The sequence below is a fragment of the Pectinophora gossypiella genome, chromosome 3 (genome assembly GCF_024362695.1).
Source record: "Pectinophora gossypiella chromosome 3, ilPecGoss1.1, whole genome shotgun sequence".
Classification (NCBI taxonomy): domain Eukaryota; kingdom Metazoa; phylum Arthropoda; class Insecta; order Lepidoptera; family Gelechiidae; genus Pectinophora; species Pectinophora gossypiella.
The window spans coordinates 7,877,017-7,895,693 of NC_065406.1; the positions used below are offsets into that span (position 1 = coordinate 7,877,017).

Genomic DNA, 18,677 nt, shown 5'->3' on the forward strand with positions numbered 1-18,677 from the left:
AACATGTCTCGTTTTTGATACACCGTGTTTGGCAACACTCGGCCTTCATGAAGGCATTTTACTCGCCATTCATTGCTGAAAACGCGCGCGACAGTCGATCGGTTCTCAGAAACATACTCGCGTTTCCTGGAAGCGCTACTATGACCGCACACATATAAAACACGTACGTGAAACACACAGCGACGCCCACGGCCCTGATAACATGCAGCCGTGACGCAGCGTATCGGTGCTCTCATTAACCGAGTAGTATTGCGTGCCCGGCTCGCCTTACACCTAATCAAACAAATTGCTGCTCAGGAGTTACGATCCTGCAGTCAACAGAGCCAACGAGGAACATGACAAACCACTTTACGACGGTACACATTGCTGTTCCTAAATGCGACGAGTTACAAATGTCTTCAATTTAGCAACGTTATGAACATTACTGTGATTTTCACTGGACCATTCGCCACCATGAACTTGTGTCGATTTATAAGCACGTTTAGGACATTTGCACCGTAAAGCCCCCTAGTTAAAAACAACAAGAATATCCCATGATGCAATGTACCTACCTACCTTTACGACAATAATAAATAACTTTGACGAACCTGCCAATAAAGGAGTCTCAATCGAATGATTGAAGAGCAATGGGGTCAGCGGCGAAATGCCAATGGTCAATAGTGACGACTTCACATACGACCTAGGGAGCAATGAATATTAATTAACTGTTCTAACTGACGGGATATTTGCATACGCTCTATAAAACGTAGCCTTTAGCACGAAAACATTGAAATGTGGTACAATTTGAAGAGGAGGACAAGATGGTAATTAGGCAGAATGATAAGCTATAGGCCATTAGTAAAGTAAAAAGAATATTTCTATAAAGCGATTTACAGTTTATAAGCAGTTTTTGACCATATTTACTGGAAAAGACAACATCAACAACATGAAACTCAATAAATAGGTATACCTACGTATTTTCAGTGCATTGTGATATCATCATTACAGCAATTTCTCATTTATCTGATTGGATAGATAATAAAGATTACCCAATGATGGATGTTTATATTATTATAAATAATAAATGAGCCACGTATGTAATTATGAGGCTTAATGGCCGGAATAATTAGACTTAGATTAAACAGTTCAATTTAGCAACTTGCTCTTCTTGCTTCTTCTTTCTTCATTCAGCAGATAAAGACAACAAATATTCATGGTCGATTCATAGAAAAATACGTACAATAAAGCAACACATTTTTGGGTTAAGGATACGGAACAGTGATGTTTGACCAGACAAATCAGATATAAGTACTATAGCCCATGGAAATTAGACAAAGAGGTTCCAATTATGTTTGCATGTTTTGTCTGATGAAGTGGCCTTCCTCATAACAACATCACTCACTACAAAAAAAAAGAGATTTTTAGAGAAATCAACAATTGTCTTATTTCCATAAGCTAGTATTACAAATGACTGTGGTACTCACTTGGTGAGGCTTGAGGCTGCATCGCAGACCGCGGCGGCGGCCCGGCGCTCCGCAGCCGCGTCCACCATGCCTCTGCATCACCGCGACGGGCATCCCACACCTCCACCACACCGCTACCACACTGACACCATCACATACAAACAACCCCCACACCTTGATACCTGATCACTATGCGGTCGATATCTGATATTGATCACGCTGGATAATGTTACAAACTATATTTTGTATTTGTACTATGCCCTGAGATCTAATCGCGTCACTGCAGTTGATTCTGAAACAAGTCAAGAATTTACTTAATTTCAGAAACTAGTGATAGATCAATTTTATAGGATGTTTACAATAATCAGCTTTCTCTGTTGTTTTGGTAAATATTATATATAGCTTTTTAAAATAAGAACAGACTGAAATGAAAAGAGGGAAAGAATATGGGCCTTTGCTCTGTATGAAGATACTATGTATCAGGCTAATTGATATGCATAAATTCATAGCTTAAAAAATATTTTATGTCAATATAACTTAACAGTCTCTGTAAAGTTGTCACTTTTTCGTGTGGTATCCACACATATTATAAAATAGGTAGTGCATTATATCAACAACACAAAACCTGTTTACAATATTCAATATAGTCACTATACCTAAAATACCTATCCCTTTAATTATGCCACAGAGTGTTCAGAAGAGCCACTTTTGTTTTTGAGATCTTTTTCCCATTCTTCTACACTCTACTCTGACCCTGTTTGTGGAAAGTTAATATCTGGAATTACTGAATCGATATTGAAAATTCTTGAGTGGCATAAGCTAAGTAAAAATGATTTTAACTCCCAGCAAAGTGGGCATGGGTCATCTAATCATTCATAAAACTTATAATAGAAAAGTTAATGTTGTTTGTCAAAGAAACTTAAATATGTAATGGTCCTTTTAACTTTCATTAATAAAAATAAATAATATTTTTTTAAAACTATCTGTTTAGAGAAAAAAACCGATTTTAATAGGTAGTATGTCCTTTTAGGGTCTGCATCATTATTGATAAAAATGTTTGAAAAGTACCTATGTATAGTTTGTGATTGCAACACTAACTATGAGACAGTTAAGTTCTGGATAAGCTCATGGACAGCAAATGGTGAAACAGGCCTTTGAACTTATATGTTTTATTGTTTATTTTCTAAGCGTTTACATAATATATTAAATGTTCCTTTCTAATAAAGTAGGTAGGTATCTATCTAAAAAATAAAAAAACCTATGACCCTCAAGACTGAAACCGAGAGCAAGCATACAAGACTTTTTCGTAGTCTATGTTATGTTTTTAATTATATTTGGTGGGTAGATTTATAGATTAGTTTAACAGAAATCGAGGAATGTAATCAGTAGCTATCAAAAGGTAATCTCGTAAGATAATACGTAACGTTTTTGTTGACAAAATCCACAAAGAACATTCATAGCAAGCCAATGTACGTTAGTGAACGTATAAAACATAGTACCTACCATATTATGAGATCATCGATACAGCAAATGAAATAAAATTAAATATGACTCACCAGTTTTATGCAGAGATACCTACACTCGGCTACAAGCCCGTGTAGGTTATCTATCATATCACTATAATGAATGTCACTCATATAACGCACTACTCAGATCTTCGAATTTGAATAAACAGAAACAAACAAAACTGAGCATGGTTCATGGCTACTATTTTTCATAAATATTTTACAAAATTACCGAGCGAAGTGTTTTATGATTTTGACAGGCTGAATTTCGCATGTGTGCGAGTGAGAAACAAAACAAAAATATATTGAATTTCTGTAAATCATACAAGTACTGCCATCTTTTGTCGTTCTGGAGTATTACGTACAAAACTAGTATACGAAACTTCAAGTGGTTGACACTGCCACACACTGCGAATGAAACGTAACTTTGTAAGGACGTCAAATTTTTTAGATAAATAAAATAACAAAACCGACTAACAATTAAGTTATTTTTTTATTATAAATTAAATGCATGGTTTTATATTTGATTTCATGTTCGTATTGTTTAGTATGTCTCTTTTATAACATATAAGCATCGATTTAAAATGTAGAAATGACGCCTTTTAAAGGTCATAGCGATCAAATTAGAACAATATTTTTTGTGACAACAGTCTGCATCTGTTGATTAAAATTTGAAACATATTATGCTTCTAAACAAGGTCAACAGTTTTCATCAACTCGTAGACGACGAAAATAATTAAAATCACTTTGTATTATGTCCATACTTTCACATATTGTGCGTTTCGTCTGCCCCTACTCAAGATACAAGTGCAAGTGTCCGCGAAAATGATCTGTACTTTGTTTTTCGCAATCACAACGTTACATGAACATGGATGACCTAAAATGCGAATACATAAAGAAAAAAAGATGCTTCGGAGTGTTTCAAGGAGTGCAAAGTGAAGAAATCGTAATGTTTTTTACACAGATTATTGACTACAGTGAACGAAATCGTGATAGCATCGCCTAACGAATGGTGTACGGCTCAAGTACAAAAAGTGAAAATGTGATGTGTCAAAATGATTGTTTACCTCGCGGTGGACAGGTGAGCGGTTCGTAGAAGTGGTACGCGGGGGCGGCGGGAGGCGGGAGACGGTGGCATGTCGGGTCGCGCGAGCCCCGTCAACGGCGGGTACGAGGCCGCCAGCGCCGAGCCCGCCGTCAGCGTGCGCCTCACCGTCCGCAAGGACCTGTTCCCCGAGGTGCGCCTGCCCAAGCTGCACACCGAGGACACATCCGATGACCAGACTGACCAGGATGATCTTGAAGACCTCGACTCCATCTCCTGTGTCAAGCTCGAAACTGATTTCGAGCAGAGTATAGATGAGATTGCCAACCAGAAGCTACAAGTGGCTAATGGGGCATTGCCATCTCCCACTAGGGCTCGACACAGAAAGCACAAGCAGCATTCCAGACGGGATGCTGATAAGTCCACACTTAATGGCTGTCTGCCTCCAGAAAAACGGAAAAAACGTTCAACACGGGGGTCCAAACATAGGAAACATTCATCGAACAATATGTTACAAGTGAAAGGTGGCAAAAACCTGAATTTAGTGAGTAGTAGTGAGTGTCAAGAAAGTGAAGGAGAAGAACAAGAGCAAGAAGAGGACAGTGAAAGTTCTGAAGACGAAGTGCTCAAAAGCATTGTGAAGTTACCTATAGTAGTGCCACGGCAAAGTGGCAAACCGTACAGTCATGAACTAAGTCAATTAAAAACAAAAAAGAGCAAATCTAAAGACTCTAATAAAGAGAGACGGACTCATGCAGTGATACCATGTAGTGGCAAGCCGCGGTCCATGTTGGGCATTTGTAGTTCACGTAGCAAAAAGAAATCGAAGAAGTCTGAGTGTGCTCCCACATATCACAGTCAGATAGTGGACACAACTACTAACTTAAAAATTAAAATTAAGAGAACAAGTGCCCCTGATACTGTGAGTAACATTTTCATACATTTATTTCTATTTTATGTTAAGGCCGGGAAACAATTTTCTCATGTAAAGAATGCAGTAATAAATCACATCGCTTTAATGCAAAAGTGAAAGTGGCCACCTTTAAACTGGAAGCAGAGTAATGCACTTTGTTTATCTTTTACATAAACTGTATTCTTAATCATTTAGGTATTCTTGTTTGTAATCAAAAACAATCCGCTTTTTAATCTATGTTTTTAATTAATATGTTGGGAATTATAATTTTTTTTAAAGTATATTTTATTTGCTAGTATGGGTTTAAATTTATATACATACATAATCTCACCATTATACATACATAACGGGGTGGCAGTACAAGTAATCAAAGACAACTTTTATGGTGACAAGGGATCAGCCTGTCTATCCTACGAATGAAATCTCATAATTATTACAGGGATTGTGACATACATCCAGTAACCCTGTATATTATTCTTCAAATAAATATTTATCTTGTCTTAATGAAAATATCACTATTTATGTTATCTGTAATATTTTCCTAGACAGACAAGATTATTGTTTCTGATTAGATGTTGTTTACAAGCTTATTTATTGGTTTGTTGGAACATAAGTAAATCATAATTTTCAGTTATATAGTTTGATGTACAATCACAACACTAATAGGTATACTGTTTTAGTTAAACTATTTTATAATAAAAACCAGTGAACATAGGCGACAAACTTGAAGAACTATATTATTATCTCAATCATTTTTAATACTATTTTATGAGTTCAAGAACTATTAAAAATTATCTATGACAATTATTACCTATAGTGTTCTATTGGTGAGCTTGACTCTCATTAAGAGGTTGTAGGTTCGAATCCCAGTATGGGCCTAAACCAATAATTTTAGATTTTTTTTCGAATTTATGTTTGACGGGAAAACATCGTGTGGAAACCCACATTCCCGAGAAACCTGTATTGGGCTGGTTTTCTCTTCGCGAGTTGGAAGGTCAGACAGGCAGTCGTTTCTGTAAAAAACTGGACCTGTCAAATCTTCAGGTTAAGTAAGCGGACCCCTTGAGAAACGGGATAACACTAGTGTAGTGGCCTATTAGTAACTTAGCACACTAAGTTGTCTATTTCTTCTAAAATAGTAACTGTGGTGTAGTGTAGATAATATGTAATTCAGTCAATTGTTATGCTGTAAAAAACGGGATAATGCTAGGGAGATGATGATGTAATGCAGTCAATTAGAAACTCTTTGAAAAAGTTGAGATCACATTGATCACACTCCATTTGCACAACAAAAGCCTTTATTTAGGTTTATTTAGGTAAAACCTACGACACACATATATATATACATATAACACAACAGTAATGATTTACGTAATATATGACAGAAATGTATATTGAAATGTATATCAATGTACATCAAAACCCAAAAAATTCAATCATTCTTTGCCCTATGAATACAGAAGTTTTTGATTAGATCTGTTTTATATGCTCTTTAACCAGTTTAATAAAATTTCTGTGAATGGCATTTCATTAATTATTCATTAATCTTAATCAATAAACTTTAAAAGGAGAAAACCCAGTCTTTTGTGAGTGAATACATAACATATATAAATGGTGAATTTTGTAGTCCTAATAAATTCAGTTTTTATCTTCATCAGTTTGTTACAGTCTACTGCTGGACGTGGGCCTTTCATAACACTTTCCTCGGGTTGCCTCATCTATCCACATATCATAACATTTCATGTGCACTTTCAGATAACTCCAACTCCAACATCAATTGCTGATCTTGGTCAGAGGAAATCGAAGAAGAAGCGGGCGGCTTCCCCTGTGGCCAGTGAGAGTTCAGGGGAGGAATACGATCCTTCTAAGGGTGACTCGGCGGCGATCAGCCTCGCCACCCCGAAGCCTCGCCAGCCGCGGCCTAAAGCCCGCAAGACCAACACGTCTAAGTGTACGAGTATGTATGATGAGAAAACTTCTATTTTTTGTTTGATCAAAATAGATTTCTGTCTTTGGAAGGCATTATCCTCGAGCACCAGCTACACATTTTGATGATTTTTGGACTTTATTCGACATATTTTATGGGTCATTTTAATTTTACGAAACATATTTCTCTCTGTATGTAAACAACAGTAATATATTATATGATGCACCTTAATCCTTGTAGTTGAACATGAGTGAATGAATGTAGAAATAAAGTGCATTTTCAATATTGCTAGATTGCTACTTTATCTCATGAGTAGTGTTATGTGTGGGTTCTGAGCTGGATTATCGATCTCATCACCTGGTGTTAGGGTTATTAGTGAGCCGCCAAAGCTCCCTGACGGGACCAACGGCTTAACGTGCCTTCCGAAACACAGATCATCTTACTTTCAGACAATCAGGTGATCAGCCTGTGATGTTCTAACCAAACTAGGGTTCACAAAGTGATTTTTGGAATATACCTATGTCCCCATTGGGATTCGAACGCGGGACCTCCGCATCGTGAGTCCAACGCCCAACCGCTGGATCACAGAAGCATATCATTGCTAATGTGTAAAATATAGTGTAAAAAAAAGTGAGCTTTTTGACCTAGACTGAACACCTGAACAGGCATTGTTATAAGTACATCAAATAATGTTATACAGAGGAAAAGGTTATCCCTTGTTAATCTCCCTTGGAAAGAAGGAAATACTAACACTATTCATATTATAACAAGAGTACTTACATAAAATGTCATTATCTAACATTGCTTTTTGTAGATAAAAGTGAAAAGACTGAAAGAAGTAGAGTTAGTGCAGCTGATAACAAGGACACGGGACCCCAAAGTCCGTGGGCAGACAGAATGCCAGAAGAGATTCTTTTCAAGATTTTCGACCTTGTTGTAACGACACAAGGCACATTACCTACTGTTATTAGGTAAGTAAATGAAAATCGAAAGTCAGGAAGTATTTTTACTGTATAAGTAATTAGTATATTTTTTTATACATATAAGGCAAACCGGGCATACGCATTAAACGTTTTACATACTTTTAGACTAGTTACTCTATTCTATTACTCTAAAGACAAATTTGTATTCAATATCGAACTTGCAAACGCTTTCAAAAAATGCGAGATGCAGTAATTACCCACGTGAAAGTTGTCCAGTGTACGTTCTATATAAATCCATTAAACTGCCCGTCAAAAACAGTTAAACCCCAATCTTGCGTACAGCAGAGATGGTACCGTAAATGTTGCAGGGCGGGAAGCGGAAGTTTCAATGAAACAGCGCCGCGCCGCGGAGGTTTCTATGTGAACTCCTTTATTCACGATACCCCGCCTCTATGTGCATGAACTTAAGTATCAAATGTCCAATCCTTGGAACTAGTTGGCACTCGATACTTTTTTTTACAAGAACTGTTTAAAATATACCTAGTCTGTATTCATTTTAAGTACCATTTATTCCGGTACATTTATTTATAGAGATATATGTATAGAGACTTAGGATAGGCGATTTGCGAAAACAGATTGATGAGTCAAAGCCCAAAGGACTATACTAGTCACTAACAAATTAAACACGATTTAAATACGTTTCAATTAGTAATCACCATTTGGACCGAATTCCAGTTATGACGATAAGTTTTTGTTCAGACTATTTTACATACTTTTTACTTCGTCATTTCAGGTTAGGGCGAGTGTGCAAATTATGGCACAGTGTAAGTTGCAGACCCGAGTTGTGGAAGAATGTAGACCTTGCGCAATACACGAGCGAAAAATGCAAAACTGATTACAAACTGTTCTGGCTCCTCGAGAATCGATTATCCAAATGTCAAAGTTTAAATATTGGTAAGTTATGTTTTGTTGAATAAAATGTTTTTTAGTTTCGTGTTACATATACGTAACACTTTGACGTAATAATTACTTGCTCAAGTGGTTTTTGGCACAATGTGTTCAAGTAGCAAAGGTAGACAAGTGTGTTTTCACCAAAAAGTTTCACATTCCTTTTCAATGTCTTTTGCTGTACTTTATTGTAGTAGTACATTCAGGATGTTAAATATTATTTTCATGTTGATATTCAAAATAGTGTGTATTCGCAGTTTTATTGCTTGCTACTATACATACATTATGTACCCAAGGGTAATGTCACAGCCAACGTGGAATGCTTGAACGCATGATAGTTGTCTGATTGGACCCTTATTTGTAAATTGGGTACATATACATATTATACATATATCGCATCATTAATAACATGCATCGTGTTTTCCAGCTCAATGGAAGGTATGCAACGTGTCGTGGGTACTAGCGTGTGTGGCGGACTACTGTCCAGGGTTGACGGAACTCAGCGTCGCTGGCTGGTGCCGCATCACGCCTGAACAACTGTTTGAGCTCGTGCAGGGACTGCCCAAGTTGCAGCGAATTGATCTTTCACTTACAGTAAGTTTTGTGAATTATATTTATTAACATCTTATTACTACAATACAATCATCATAATTAATTTAAGAGCGACGCTGTTGTCGGTGTAGCATCGTCCGTGCTACTTTTTAGGGAAAATAGAGCAGTGGTTTCCCTCTTGCTTCAGTCTGACGCGAGTGGGATGGCGCCCATAGTAGTCTATATTAAAGCCGTACTAGGACTCCTGTCCTCCGCCTCTGAATAGTACTGACAGTTACTAAAAACAAACAATACACAACATATAAAACAAGTTTTACACACATGGACGAAAGATACAGCTAAACTCGCTATATTACTGCTGGGCATAGGCGCTTCTAACAATCGGAGGGTGTAAAGGCGCTGCTCTTTTGCGGGTTGCTTTATATGTACAGTTATGGCACACCCCGGACAGTCTTACCGGTACTCTTATATTCTTACCGTGTCTAACGCATAAGTGTAAGCGAGACAAAGTCCGCGCATTTTTTTTTTTGCTCCTTAGTAGCTTACTGTCATTTACAACTAAAATAAGACTCCAGAGGGGGTGAGGGTGGCGCCCGATATGAATTGGTGCGGGGCGGAGAGTTACCGTTCTACACGTAGTATTACTCTTTATTATATAGTTATGCCATTTGCGGCAAATCTATACTTATAATAAATCTGTAGAGAGGTCAATTCTGTACATTAAATATTTTTTCAAAATAACCATCAGGGGGTGATAAGTGATCGATACTGATGCCAAAAATGCAATCAGTAAAATTTTTGTCTGTCTGTCTGTCTGTCTGTCTGTCTGTCTGTCTGTATGTTCCTTATAGAAACAAAAACTACTGGACGGATTTTAATGAAACTTGGTACAATTATTCTTCACACTCCTGGACAGGTTATAGTATACTTTTCATCACGCTACAATCAATAGGAGCAGAGTAGTGAAGGGAAATCCTTTTGTATGAAAAATCTAAACCACTCAAGTTAGACGTTTGAAATTTGGCATGCAGATATCTTAGATACCGTAGAGGTGCACTAAGAAAGGAATTCCCGAAATTCCCACGGGAACGGCAATTAGCGGGAAAATCCTTTTGTATGAAAAATCTAAACCACTCAAGTTAGACGTTTGAAATTTGTTATACAAGTACCTTAGGTACCGTAGAGGTGCATTAAGAAAGGAATTCCCGAAATTCCCACGAGAACAGGAATTAGCGGGAAAATCCTTTTGTATGAAAAATCTAAACCATTCAAGTTAGATATTTGAAATTTGTCATGCAGGTACCTTAGATACCGTAGAGGTGTACTAAGAAAGGAATTCCCGAAATTCCCACGGGAACGGGAATTAGCGGGAAAATCCTTTTGTATGAAAAATCCAAACCATTCAGTTAGACATTTGAAATTTGGCATGCAGGTACCATAGATACCGTAGAGGTGTACTAAGAAAGGAATTCCCAAAATTCTTACGGGAACGGGAATTAGCGGGAAAATCCTTTTGTATGAAAAATCTAAACCATTCAAGTTAGATGTTTGAAATTTGTCATGCAGGTACCTTAGATACCGTAGAGGTGTACTAAGAAAGGAATTCCCGAAATTCCCACGGGAATGGGAATTAGCGGGTAAATCCTTTTGTATGAAAAATCTAAACCACTCAAGTTAGACGTTTGAAATTTGGCATGCAGGTACCATAGATACCGTAGAGGTGCACTAAGAAAGGAATTCCCGAAATTCCCACGGGAACAGGAATTAACGGGAAAATCCTTTTGTATGAAAAATCTAAACCATTCAAGTTAGATGTTTGAAATTTGGCACGCAGGTACCTTAGATACCGTAGAGGTGCACTAAGAAAGGAATTCCCGAAATTCCCACGGGAACGGTAGTTAGCGGGAAAAAACATTTGTATGAAAAAATCAAATCTAAATAAAAGGAGAAACTGACTGACTCAGTGACTGACATATCAACGCATAGCCTGAACGGCTAAACGTAGGCATTTGAAATTTGGAAGGGACATAGCTTAGGTACCGTAGAGGTGCACTAAGAAAGGAATTCCCGAAATTCTCACGGGAACGGAAATTAGCGGGAAAATCCTTTTGTATGAAAAATCTAAATCGCTTAAGTTAGACGCTCGAAATTTGGCATGCAGGTACCTTAGTTAACTTAAAGCTTAGTTGCAACAGGATATTTCAAAATTCCCACGGAAACGGGAGTTAGCGGGAAAAAAACATTTGTATGAAAAAATCGAAACGGCGTAAGATAGATGTTTTCAATTCAATTAAATTATTTATTGCATTCCATGTAGTACAATGGGGTGTTACATAGGCATAGGAACTAAAACATGGACCCTGTAGGGCACAGCAACGTTGAAGGGAAGAGAGGAAGTGTGTATTAAAATTAAAACTCAATGAACAATCAATTAAAAAAAAATCAATTCAATCAATTGATTCAATTGATTCAATCTAGCATGCATGCATACCTTACTAAATATAAAGTTTATTTTTGGCCGTATTTTGAAAAATGGGAGTTATTGGGAAAAAAATTGTATGAAAAAATCTAAACTGTATAAGTTAGATGCTTGAAATTTGATATGCACTCCCACACACACAAAGATCTCTCTTATATAACACGCCACGCGGACGAAGTCGCGGGCAAAAGCTAGTGTATAATAAATAAGTCACGTCAAAAAAAAAGGTTATGGTTAAACTAAGATGTGACCTGTGCTGCAGATGTCATTTGTTTTTATTTATTGAAAGATGACATTGATAGCAAGTTTAGTACAAATACGTTCTTTCTTTGGAGTAGCTATATTCATCGCCTTATGTTTTGTTACTTATAGTCAGTATGTCGTTAATGCGGAAGAGTCATATCTCTTGTCTCTTTCGCGCTAAGCGATGTACTGTTTCTGTCCTGCTGTCATACAAATTCTTTCAACTCAATCATGTTACGTTTTACAGGGTTCTTGCATTCTAGCGTGGTGTTATGACAGGAGGTTAGAAATTTAGAAAGAGAGTACAGCCTAGTGCGGAAGAGATAGAACAAGAAAATGTAACCTATCCTTCACACCATTCTGGGTGGTATTAATAAACTAATCTTAGCTTCGAGACTGCCCTCAAGATCATGTCAATGTGACAGTTCTCATATAAAAACAGAGACTTGAGCATGATCTTGAGGGCAGTCTCAGCTGAGATTAGTTTATTAATACCTAAATATGACGCAATAGCGATATTTACCCCAAAACAATATATTTGTATCGCTAAATATGGAATTGTATTTCCAGTCGGAGACTGGCGGGTCGAGCACGTGTCTGTCGGCTGTGTCGATGGCGCGGCTGTCTGAGAACTTCGGCTCCCGGTTCACACACCTCACGCTGGCTAACAACAAGTTCACTGCGCTACCGCAAATACTTTCTTCAGTTGCGGTAAGATACATTTATAGCGACTTTATTTTTGCAGGATACTTCATAGTCGACTACAAGTCTACAACGATAGCAGTTAGTGGAGTCATTGAGGCCTTTTAAATCTATTTTGTGTTAGAACTTAAAATACATACATATTTAATTATATGTACCTATTTGCCGCAGTGTGTTGGTATGTCAGGTTATCACGTTTACTGTCGGATCAATTAAAAAAAACAATTGCACTTGCATGTCATTGTGTAACGGACTTAATTCGTATTGTTTTTGCTCATCAGGCGCATTGTATAAACCTGGAGGTGCTGGACATATCTGGCGCGCAAGCCACGTCTCACCCCGCGGCCGTGCCACTGGAGGCGTTGCAGAAAGGATGTCCCAAAATGCGAGTCTTCCGAGCTGCCAACTCACAACTGGTTCTCGCTTCTGCTACTACTTCACAACAGGTACTGTAGATACACAAGAATCAGCCTAATCTCAACTGATAAATTACTATCACTGGCTCCTTTTACTTGTACTTTGATCTTTCTAACTTACTGCGCATTGAAGTATTGTAAAATGTTACCTATATTGAAAAATAATTACTAATTGTACAGAAGTCGTTCTTTCTAATAGTATTTATAATATGGTATACTGGACATTTTCTACATTTTACTAAATGTCATTACAACAATACGAAATCTCTGTCTAGTATGAATTATTCATCAAACCTTCGACGGCGAGGCGGTGTCCACGGGTTATTGACCTTTCATTCATAATGGTGTACTTTACAACGGCTATAGATTTCCCGAAGTTGTTGTATTTGTAAATAGGTTACTATAGAACTACGATAATAAACAACCCACAAGCCTATCCCTATGCTTGGAGCAAATGTAATAAGTATAGTGACGCGGCAGTAAAGTCGAGAAAATAACATTTTGTCACAGATGGAATCCCCCGGTTGGACGCAGTTAGAAGAGCTATCAATAGCGGGGGAAGCGGCAGCTGGTGGTAGCATGGTGGTGGGCGTGGGGGAGTATCGACTGGGAGACGAGGCGCTGGCGAGGCTGGTTCGCGCGGCCACGCGGCTGCGGCTGCTGGACCTCAGGGGCCTGCAGCGGCTTACTGACTCCGGGCTCGTGCGCGTGCCTGCCTGGGACCTGCAGCATCTGTTCCTTGGAGGTTAGCTATACAAACTTCTGATGACTTCTCTGCTGGATTGAGTGTAAAGAAAAACCAAAATCATGCAGCATTTATAATCCCGGACACAAATCACAGAGGAGTTGTCGCGACAGGCGTTTATTGTGTGAGCGTTATGTGTGGTGATGCATACCACATCGCGAAAGTTGTGAATGCCCGGTAATGGTTTATTATTATCGCAATAGAAAACTATTTTTGAAAAAATATATCTACCTAATTCCAAAGATTGCTAAAACAAATCCCGAATATTGCCACCCTAAAATTAAATTCACAATTCTGAACATATCGGACATTATATCATTCGTTCCAGGCTGCAACGTGACGCGACAAAGCAACGCGTGTCTGGAGTTAATCTGCGAGAAGTGGTCGCATAGCCTTATAGAGTTGGATCTGTCGTGGGCTTCCGCGCACCGCGTGCTGGATGACGCCGTCCGCGCCCTCGCCGACTCCACTAACAGCAAGCTTAAGTATGTTCTACTAGATTTCCTATTTACTTAAGTCTCCAACTGATTGACTGGTAACGAATAGAAATTATAAAACGCGTTCAGCTACTTTGTATTATGGATTGTGTCCCTGTTAACATACGGTTCATATCTATCTTATAAATTCGTATCAAAAGTGGCTGCAAGTCCTCTTCTGATTTCTTGTACCTCTGCCCAGTCCATAACGGACTTCAATTATATTCATTGTGGTCATTCTGTTTCAGAATATTAAATCTGTGCGGATCGTCGGTATCTTTGGAACCAGTTAAAAAGGTGCTTATGAAATGTCCACTTTTAGAGTCTTTAAATCTGAGTTCGTGTCGCGCTTTACCGAGAGGCATGAAGCGACTGTACACGGGAAAGGAACTTCAAGACCTCAAGGACAGTTTCGATCCAGAAAAGGCAAAAACCAAAGAAGAATCTGAAGACGACAAGCCTAAGAAAAAGAAAGATGTCAAGAAGAAAGAGGCTGATTCCAAATCTGAAGATACGGCAAAAGAGTCCCCGAAAGACGATATCTCTGAGAGTTCCGGCTCTCAGACAGACACGCACTCGAAGGACAAGTCTTCCTCGGCCGTCTTCCAGGAGCCAAAGAGTGTCTCAGACGCGGAAACCAATTTGCCTGATAAGACGTCAGTGACTGCCAAAACTGCTACCGGAGGCGGTGCTGAACTTTCTACAAGCAAGATCATGGATATGATGAGCCCCGCAACAGACGGGAGACACTCTATCAGAGATGCCACACCTAAATTGTTAAGTCCTGTTCCTGAATCCAAACCTGACTCATCTTCCACTCCTAGATCAGACCCAGGGAAAACGGAATTCGGTAGTCCACATTTCAGTCCTGTGCCTAAGCCTGACAGTCAAGTACAAAATAGTCCCGAAGTTCAACCAGAATCCGTGAAAAGTAACAGTTCTTGGAATTTAGGCCAGTTCAAAACTACGCCTACGCACAAATCTGAAGCGAGTCCTTTGAATAGATTAGAGAGTCATAGTAAAGCTAAACATGGCAAAGTTATAGAACAGTGTAGTCCAACAACTTCTCTAGAAAATAAACCTAGCCCAGAAACATTAGGTGTTAAGCAAGATATAAAAAATCCTAATAGCTATTATGGTAGTTACAGTCCCATGCCCAGGCAAGATACGCCTTTCTCTTCCCAAAGAAGCCCATATTCAGCCCAACCGAGTCCAGCTCAGCCAAGTCCATACTCAACGCAACCCAGCCCCTACTCCACCCAGCCCAGCCCATACTCCTCACAGCCTAGCCCATATTCTGCACAACCCAGCCCTGACACTAGTCAGATTGTCAAGCAAGATTTGCAGAAATCTGGTGCTTGGAACACTGGTAATTTCAGCCCAATGCCGAAACATCACACACCATTCTCCCCTCATCCTTCAACGCACACCAGTCCCGATCCTGGACTAGGTGTAAAGAGTGATAGCCTTAGGAGTAGTTCTAACAAAACACCCGGCCAATACAGTCCCATGTCAAGACAGGATCGTCTACATCAGAGCCCTTATTCACCTAGACCTAGTGTAGAAACTGCGCCATACAGCAACAAGAAAAGTCCTGCCAGCGTAGGTAACTATAGTCCTATGATGCGAGCGGATTGTATACTCCCTAGTCCGGATGGATCGCAACCTACGCGAAATATGTTAACCGGGAGATCCCAAGACATGTACAGCCGGCCGATGTCTAAAGTACCAGAAGTCGTCCACAACGTTCCGCCATCCGATGTTGCTGGCGCGTGGGGCATCGACAGGTTCAACCAAATGAGTGCTTCGGCGATTGGGTTGGACCAGCTGGGATGGGGCGCATCTCCGTTTGGCGCGGAGCCACAGTCGCGCGCAGACAACATTCCCGCCATACACAACGCGCCGCCGACGCAGGCGTGGCCCACCACCGGATTGCCTTCATTCGACTCCGGCGTACGTAGACGCACCGACGAAGTGAGTAATCCTTGGACGTTGCCATCGGGCGACTTTAGTGTGAACCAGCCTCAAGTGCACAACACGTTTGTGGAGCAAGCTGTGAACTTTGATACGTTGAGTGCTCACGTTAGCCACCAGACTCATATGTTACAGAACTATTTGGACGATAGTTTCACTGAGAGTTCGCGCGTCGACTGACGCCCTCATTGTGTATGGCGATCTCTTATCGCTACTGTGACTTCGACCAAACTGTGTTTGATGAAACATAGACACACCTTTTCCTTACGGATTTGGGTGACCTTTTAATTAATATTGAACAATTATCATATAGTAGAGATTGTAAATAAGATTATCTAAATAATTAAAGTTTAAGAGTAACGAAGCTAGAATTGCATTAAAATTATTTTGCGGCATAGTTTATGAAAACGATAAGATGCGCAGATAGTATTAGGAGCTATTACTAAATTCACTTTAATTTAAATTTTGTTGGATATACTCACAAGTTAGGTTTTATAGTAATTCGTTATGTGAATGCCAAAATATTTTCGAATACTAAGGCCAAAATGCATATTTATTTTAAATTCTATAATTTTGTATTAGCATGGGAAGACAAGTTTGCGTGCGTTTTATTTTATTTTTGGATAAGTAATTTTTATATCTTTTTGTGTTTAGACTCTTTTATATTTCCCTGGCTCAACTGATTTCTGATATATTTAGCAATTATTAAGTTAGATAATCTAACGTTCCAAACCAAGCCATATGTACTGAGAATAATGATTCGTTATATGAACATTCCTTTTAAATCTCAGACTCAATTATTTACATGTAACTTATTAAACAATGCAAAATGATTCTTAAAACAAGTATTGATCGATATTTTAATGAAGCAGCTAGTATATTTTATATGTAATGGCAGGAATATCTTTTTTAAATGTACTTCTTTTTATGGCCTAGATAGTTTAAAAATCGGGTTTTTAATCAATTTTTATTTATTTATGATCTGAGTTTTTTTTTCTAGAAAATGAAATATGTATTATTGTAGATATCTATTGTTGGTATTGCTCCGTTCTGATGATTGAAATTAATGTTATTTGTCTGGAAGTGGATGAAGGCTTTTTAGATGCAGAAAGTACATATTATATTGTTTACATCTTCCTAAATATTAAAAATTCCAGCAACACTCTTGGCAGCTTTCACCTATTTCTAGCAAAAAGTCAAAGTAATTTGTTATTGTAACATCATGTTTGCAAATTAGGTTTCAATTATCAGAGTGGTGCATGATTTTAGAAGAATATTGATGTCATCTGTTTGTCAACCAACCAATATTAAATATTATATAGAGTTGTTTTTGAATGGTGCAAGGGAATCTGAACGCTTCTATCTCTTAAAGTTTCACATGTTTGTACTGCTTTTATATAACTACGTTGCTTTTTAATTATTACGAATGAGACTTTATCGGCGGTGTACTACTCATGTCAAAATGTGGTTTTGTAAACGATATCCACCTTACTTTGCATTGACTGTCATTCACCATCGGATGGAACGCGATAGATGTCTTCTTACAAATAAATATAAATTAGAGATAAGCGTTTATTTTTCCTCGCCCTACATATAAGAGTCTTCTTTACAATATTCCGGGTTTCATGTTAACATCAATTGTTAAGAGCCAAGTACAAAGTGCTTTACTACATAAGTACTTCATGTTGTATTTAAAGATACCCATTTAAACCACCAAATATTGTTTCCAATACCTACATTAGCCTTAAAAATCGCCTAATGTTTAACTGAAGAGAATATTTTATAGTTTTATTAACTTATTACGAAATGAAAAATTATTATCTACCTACTATAATAGAGTGTATAAAATAAATTAGGTAAATCTAATTATGTAATGTCAATCGTGTACTATAGCATGTATAAAATAAAGTTGACTAATACATGTAAGTTCTGTTATGTAGAGATTTTTGTTTGTAATATTGTTAAATTACTGTGTGGACTTCAGGTGGTCCAATTTTTATAACCTAACCAATAAAATATCGATGTGGTTGTACATTTACATTTTTAATAGAATGTACTCTATTTATTAAATTGGTTTTGTTCCAAAATGCATCTTATCCCTTTCTCAACATTTTTTTCAACATAACTGACACTCGGAATACACAAAGACTGCATTGGTCGTTATCACACTATACACAATGGCCCCGATTCCTGTAGACACATCCTAACTTTATTTTAAGTTATACCTGTCACACAGATCATATAATACTAACCGAAAAGGAAAGGGACGGGAATAGTTTCCTAGGTCAAAATTATGAAATTCTGATTACTAAATAAAAACAGTTCTAAAGGTGGCAAAAACATTATCCTTTTTCTATTAACTTATTTATGAATTTTAATAAAGACAA

The 18,677-nt window shown here is 38.1% G+C and overlaps 2 protein-coding genes across 5 annotated transcripts in view; one reads left to right on the plus strand and one right to left on the minus strand.

Moving 5' to 3' along the window:
- LOC126381971 (uncharacterized) overlaps positions 1-3,226 on the minus strand; it is a 45,101-nt gene extending 41,875 nt beyond the window's left edge. For 2 of the 4 annotated variants that reach the window (XM_050031616.1, XM_050031610.1), the window contains exons 1-2: positions 2,999-3,226; positions 1,464-1,734 (exon numbers count right to left, since the gene is read on the minus strand). In XM_050031616.1, coding sequence (XP_049887573.1) covers positions 1,464-1,531 — 68 coding nt within the window. In that variant the 5' untranslated portion in view covers positions 1,532-1,734; positions 2,999-3,226. The remainder of the gene's footprint in view (positions 1-1,463; positions 1,735-2,998) is intronic. The other 2 variants (XM_050031612.1, XM_050031617.1) reach the window with 2 other exon arrangements.
- A 323-nt stretch (positions 3,227-3,549) lies between these two features.
- LOC126381937 (uncharacterized) lies at positions 3,550-18,361 on the plus strand. The gene is made up of 10 exons (XM_050031513.1): positions 3,550-4,914; positions 6,661-6,862; positions 7,647-7,803; positions 8,549-8,709; positions 9,131-9,297; positions 12,548-12,688; positions 12,961-13,125; positions 13,606-13,840; positions 14,169-14,325; positions 14,565-18,361. The coding sequence occupies exons 1-10, from the start codon at positions 4,084-4,086 to the stop codon at positions 16,468-16,470; spliced, it is 4,122 nt and encodes a 1,373-aa protein (XP_049887470.1). The 5' UTR covers positions 3,550-4,083; the 3' UTR covers positions 16,471-18,361.
- The last annotated feature ends 316 nt before the right edge of the window (positions 18,362-18,677 follow it).